Consider the following 6937-nt stretch of genomic DNA (forward strand, 5'->3'; position numbering starts at 1 on the left):
TTTGTTGGGAAGAAATAAGCAAATACGAAATTGCATGACAAGGTAACAACGAGAGCAATACCCAAGTCAAAACTTCCCACACTATTTGAATCAAGAGAGGGCAATAAACACTAGCACAAATGGAAACTCGGGCAGCAACTATACCAATAACAAGATATCAAAGCAAGTAAAAATAACTCGAATGCAAGAAACACCAAATTTGCGTGGTAAACCCCTTTAAGGTGAAGAGGAAACATCCACAAGTCCAAAGCTCCACCATATCAAATGAGGGTTACAAAGTTCTCCAAAATGGCGACAATATGAATGCCAAATGCGGAGCAACAATAGCAATAAGAGCAACAACAATACAACTAAATAAAAGAGAGAAATCACAAAAAATGGGTCTACTGTTCACTGCTCAAAAACTACTGCTACATACCTTCAAAACCGATCTCCACCATTCAGATCGAAGAACAATGTGTTGAGAACACTCAGTTCAAATCCAACAGTTAGATCATGTTACACCTCACATTTTCAGAGCACAAGCATGCCACGTACTTCACCGTATCAATGGAGTATCGGAGATGTCCCATAAATTTTTGAAAGGTACAAGCCATGGGAAGTACGTAACAATGAAGTAAAGGATGAATTACGATCTCGTAAGTCGTAACCGGGAAAGTCATCCTTGAAACCAAAGGACATGACCACAATCAAGTTTAATTAATGATAAATATAATGTATGGAGAGTTTTGAAAGATTTCGGGACCAAGCAAATCGAAGAAAATAAGTTTGTCGAAAATTTGAAAAAAAAGTTGGCAGAATTTTGGACAGAATTTTGGGTCAACTTTTGAGGGGTATATCTCCAGGTATATTAGTAGTTTTAAGGTGTTTCAAAAGCCTAAAATGAAGTTCGTCGAGTTTAGTTTCCAATGCAACAAACCTCTCATCGATACGACACCGGAGTGGAGAATTATGGACGTTACAAGTTAGGCTGATAGAGCAGAAACGCGCGCTACAATGCGCGCCACAGTAACCGAAGACTCTAGGTCGGTCCAAACCGACTCTAGAGCTCTAGAAAAGGGGTTTTACCCTTATTTTTTTCATCCAAAACCTCTAAAACATTCCCCAACCCGCTAGCATATTTTCCCAACTTTCACCCACGAAATTTCAGCCCAAATCAAGTGGAAACAACCAAATCTTCCATCAAGAAGGTTGGATACTACAAGAGTAGCATGCCTATGGTATTTTATCATGATTGAGGGTGAAGTTGAACTGATTCAGCCGTGGTTCTTGGGTTTTATGCACTGCTTAAGGTATGTATAACACCCCTTTGGTCGTGTGTTAGCTTAAATTGATGTTGATAAAGTTATTTAAGGCTAAACACCGCAAGACTACATCAAAATAAGTTAAGCCACTATTTTGTAGGGCCTGCTTTGAATGTTTAAGTATGACTTCTAATGGTTGTAAATTGTGGATTATAACTTTGAGTATATGATCACTATGATTATTGGGATTATTCGTGTGTTAGTGGGAAAAATGGAGAAGAAAATATATGAAATCTATGAATAGAAAGTAAAGGAGGAGGCGTAGGAGTATGGATTGTTTTGGAATACATTAAAGGATATTTTGAACTAAAATATGATATGGTAAATATATACATATTGTTATGAAGGGTGTGGACTGAATTATGAAAGGAGAGTTGGGTTTGAATGACGTTTGTTAATCGTTAAACGAGTTTGCCGCTCGATATGATTTTTAAAGTAATCAAAGAGGGTTATATTGGATTATATTGTAGTTGTTGCTATTGTTGATTTTTGTTGTTGTTGTTGGGCTGTTTGATGACCCTTAGTGGTCTTTGGGATGTAATACAAACAGGGGAGATGCTGCCCGAATTTTGGCAAATTTTAAAAGGAATTAATTTGAAGACCAAAGATAAGCATATGACGATAAGTCTAACAGTGGCATGGATTCTCTTGAATGTAGATTTACGAGCTTGGGAGGATAAGTGTTAAATAGTTAAGGTTAAGGCGACCGAAAAGGTATGTTAAGGCTAGTCCCTTTCTTTCAAAAGGCATGATTCCTATGTTATGATACCATATATGTTTCCATAACCTTCTTACTTCCAAAAGTTAGAAGTTCATGATTCTTAAAAGCTTCTTATGATACTAAAAAAGAGATGTTTTCTATGATGAACATGATGATGATAATTTTAATCCTAGAAATTTCAAAGCTTATGATTTTAATGCTATTATGAGATTATTGAGCCTATTTCATGATTTTCTCAATTTTATTCATTATTGTTGATCTCATCTCACGTTACTTGTTCCTTCTAGGTGAGATATAGCGATGATGATTATTCCATAATATAATCAGAGGCTACCGACCTTACGTCACTCCGATAAAGTTGTAGCTTTTATTGGGCTCTCATTCATGCTACTTATATTATATATATATACGCATAACCACCTGATCAGTTGGATATCATTCTGGACGCGGGATGCCCGGATGCGGGATATATGGATAAATGGATCGGGTTGCACATTCCGCAGCAATATAATATATAAATGGATCAGGCTGCACGCTCCGCAAAGACTATTACGGTATATATGTATGAGAACGCTTTTACAAAAAGCTAAGCATGCATGGTATCCGCCTTACAAGGCAATTAGATGCACAGGTTATCTCTTTATTTCATGTTATGTCCCATATCTCTTGTCATGTTGTTATTCATGCCTTATATACTCAGTATATTATTCGTACTGACGTCCTTTCTTGTAGACAAGTAGACGGATCTGACCCATAGGTGTTTATCAGCGGATTCTCAGGAGCACTCCACTTACTTCGGAGCTGCAGTTTATTTGATATTGGTTCTGATGGTCACTTGTATTCTATGTAGAGGCTCGTAGACATGTGTGTCCAGTTAGACGTTTCATAACCCTACCGGTTCATATTGTGCATAATATTTTAGTAGCCTTGTCGGTTGGTGAAGCTGGGTATAATTGTTGAAAATTATATAGAGATTTGTCATTATATTGCAATATATGTCCTTACATATTATGACATCCATAAGCTATCTTTATGGTCCACCCGTAAAATGATTATGAGATGTATGTTTAGAGGTGCTCGGTGTGTTAGCTCCGAGTGCCCATCATGGCCCTCTAGTTGGGTCGTGATAGATCAACAAGGATCTTCAAAACAACGAAGCTGATCGCACAGAATTTTCAGCAAAGACAAATTCTCTATTTCTCTCACTTGGTTGTCTCCTTTCTTTTCCCTCTTTGTTATGATCGACCCTAAAAATCAGGCCACTCAAGTCTATATATATGTGGGCCAAAATGATATGTGGGCTAGGACCAAAGAGTGTTTTATTTATCCACATAGGAAAGGAAAAAGCCCAAAAACTCGACGAACAACACTGGTTCCCGGTTGAAGCTTGGTTTGAATTTTCGGGTTTGATAAATTGGAAACATTTTCAACTGATGTTGCTCCACAAGCTTAGGAACATCTTACGGAGCTTATAATACAAGTTTGGAATGTTTTGCTGAGGTTTTGGATCGAATTTTAGATTGAACTAGGCTGGAGAAGAACATTGTAGTCCTATGTAGGTCACTTGTATATCATATGTACATCACTTGTATGTCGTATCGATGCACATGACATACATAGAATATATACAAGATCTACACGGACCTACACAGATATATCATAGAATACATAAATATACACAGGATATATACCACTATACCCAGCTCGTCCCTTCTTCATTTCCAGCTACAAATCTTTGATCATAGCCTTACCAAATGAGCTCCAATCGCGGCTAAGATTCGTTTTAGCCTCACCAAGCTAATTTCAACAAGATTTAACAATACCCACTCAATATTCTTCAATCGTTTTCAGATCTGAAGCAAATGTTGCTTCAAAGGTTTCATCAAAGACGGAGTTCAAATTTGGACCTCAACTTGGAGTTCAAGCTCGGGTTTTCGACCCATCAACAAATTTCAATAGTCATTATTCGGTTTTTGCATCTTTAACAATCACAAGGAAGACTTAATCCACTATATTTCAATGATTCCGATTTGTGAGATTAACTTAAAGTTGGTTTTGACTTTTATGTGACAAAAATAGAATAGTCATTTTTGTGTGATAAGATTTAAAATTAAATGGCTTATTAAAAAACTAACTCTAACATAATAAATTCAAAATTAAATGACCACCGATAAAAATTTGTCAATCATCACATTTGATAGGTAGGGAACATCAAGATTCCAAAATGGACATAAGACTAAACAGCGATAGCACTAAAACTGTCTGATTACAATTATTTTCCACAAGGAAAGAGACGAGTTAATTGTTCCGATTTGACTCGTACAATTGCTAAAGTCCTGTAGACTTTCATCTTAGAATATGTCATACTAGCTTAAAAGGCTGAATAATGAATCTATTCAGGACAAAGAAAATAGACTCCACAAGTCTTGCCCTGCGCTCTGTAATTCAGTCCAGAGGGGACTTGACAATGAGTCAATGCTAAACTTCAATGGTTCCACAAATGCATTTGAAACAGAAAATTGAGGTAGCTTCACTGTGGTGTTATGATTTTCTACTTCATAACTTGTGGAATACATGTCATTTTTTGGGAATGATGATGATTCTAAAGAACCAAGCATGTCCTGTGATTGAGGAGATGGCAAAGATGTTGGTGGTCTTTTTGTTGCATCTTCTTCAGCCACTGCCCTTTGCTCCAAAACTTTAAATGAGGTTGCCTTTCTGTAGACTTTGCAAAGTACTATGTTATGTTCCTGCATCCAATACAAAATTAACATCTGAGTTACTTAAAAATGAAAATGATGAAGAGTTCAACTAATAGTTTGTTTGGTCAAGCTTTCAAAATTCCGTTTAATTTGAACAGTGTTTTCAGTCCACAGTTTTCTTCGGAAAAGCACTTTTGAAAATAGCATTTTGAGTTTTACCGATAAATTTGAAAAGCACGTTTGCAATATTAGAGCAGCAATTTGTACTTGGTCAAGGCTTGAAAACTAGCTGAAAAAATTACTTTTTGCACCTTCTGTAAAATAGTTTCTGCTACTACTCGAAAACACTTATTGTTTTCCTAAAAGTTTGGCCGGGCACTTCAACTCTCTATAATAAGCACTTTTGGCTTCCCAGATACTTGGCCAAACAGGATATGATATACACTAACATGTAAAGGATTTTAACACTCTAATCACATCACTTAAAAGATAATTACATATAAATTGTCCGTAATAATCAAGTAGAATTAGTTACTCGAAAAAAAGAATTAGAAAAAATTACGCTAATAACATAAAAATTCTTTACCCCATCAACTTATGTAAGTTAAATCCGTACAAAAGGCACAGTGGAGGCATATCGAAGAGAGGCGGATTTAAGATGGTATGGTCGAGTTCAACTGCACTGGTTGCCTTCAATTCAAATTATATATACACAAACACACACACAGACACTCTCTTAATAAGACTAAATTTACATTTTGAACTCAGTGACTTTAAATTTTAAATTTGCCTATGATGCACAATAAAATACCTTATGTAAGGGGTGGCCATCAGGAAGTCTGTACTCATTCATGACCCAATCTGTTCTGCTGCCTTTAGGTGCCCTTCCACCATAGAAAACCAAAGTTTTCTTGAGCCCAATAACCTTTTTTTGGTCTAATGAAGAACGAACTTGGCGATCCGAACCAGTTGCTTTCCAGAAACCATTTCTTGTTGTTCTGTTGGGCTTCCCTTTAGGACCATGTTTCCTGTTTATTGGTACAAAAAAATACCACTCTCTTTCCCCTGTTCTTGCCAATCCTACAATAAAGTAGCATATGTACGTAAAAGACTAAAAAGGGCCCCTTTTCAGTTAAATTGCTCCATCAATGTCCTAAAGATGGCTCGTAGAGACATTTTCTGCAAAAGCTACATATTCATGCTTATCAATGTTTTATTTTACAATTTTGTCGATTATATGTTAATTTCAAATTGTAATAGAGAATTTGAAGTTGAAAAGCTAGTTTGAGTAGTATTTCAAGTGAAATAATGATTTGTCTCTCACAAAATTTTAGACTACTTTAAATATCTCAGTTCCATATTTGCTGTACAGAAGTCGATTTGGTTTTAAAAAAGAGTAATCATCTTATGTACTGGTATACTTTTTGGCAAGTGAAATTGCGATAGACAATCAGGCAAATTTTTATACTAATAAAATATGATTTTGTAATATAGTAAAAAAGAGTAACTGACCTGCTATCATAAATTAAAACTACATTATACTATACAAAAAAATCTACACTTTAAGTGTATAGAATTTAAATTCTATAATGCTAGCAAGGAATTTGCAACAAGAAAAAAAGAAGGCAGTGTTGCTAACCAGGTAACTCCCAAGGATCAGAAAGATATATGTTGAGATAACCAATTATATTGGAATCAAGTTTGTTGTCTACGATAATCCTTTTGAGGTAGAAGTTGATAAGCTCTTCTTCAGTGGGATGAAAGCGAAAGCCAGGAAGCTCAAGCTCTGCCAATGACATTTTTTTAAGAGGAATCTGCTGCCGGATTTCTTTTTTAAGTGTAGTGACTAAATAAACTAAGCCCTCTTATATAGGGGAGAACCTTTGTCCTGTTTTGCATCCATTGCGCAATTGAGAAGGACACCTCTACTTAGAGGTGTAACGCTTAACGCTCAATCATTCTGGATAACATTAGCATCTTGCTGGCAAAGAGTTAACCGATATTTATTTTTCAAATATTATCGTTATTTTCTCTTTTGGAAATTTTTTTTTATAATTGATGAACATTTTTTCTATCTTCAGGTGGCACTGCAAAAAATTCCTCACCATTTATAAATAATTGATTTCTCGTCACGATTTCGACCTCGATATGACGACCTCGATGCTCCACCCCGGCAATCTTATCGCACATTCATATCACATCTAGGGTGA

The 6937-nt window shown here is 35.9% G+C and overlaps 1 protein-coding gene across 1 annotated transcript; it reads right to left on the reverse strand.

Moving 5' to 3' along the window:
* Positions 1-4170: 4170 nt before the first annotated feature.
* LOC132034563 (NAC domain-containing protein 6-like) lies at positions 4171-6622 on the reverse strand. The gene is made up of 3 exons (XM_059424961.1): positions 6367-6622; positions 5539-5807; positions 4171-4775 (listed from the first exon to the last, which is right to left on the reverse strand). Exons 1-3 carry the CDS (start codon positions 6524-6526, stop codon positions 4422-4424), a joined length of 783 nt encoding a protein of 260 aa, XP_059280944.1. The 5' UTR covers positions 6527-6622; the 3' UTR covers positions 4171-4421.
* Positions 6623-6937: the final 315 nt, after the last annotated feature.

Source organism: Lycium ferocissimum, chromosome 2, assembly GCF_029784015.1.
Source record: "Lycium ferocissimum isolate CSIRO_LF1 chromosome 2, AGI_CSIRO_Lferr_CH_V1, whole genome shotgun sequence".
Classification (NCBI taxonomy): Eukaryota; Viridiplantae; Streptophyta; class Magnoliopsida; order Solanales; family Solanaceae; genus Lycium; species Lycium ferocissimum.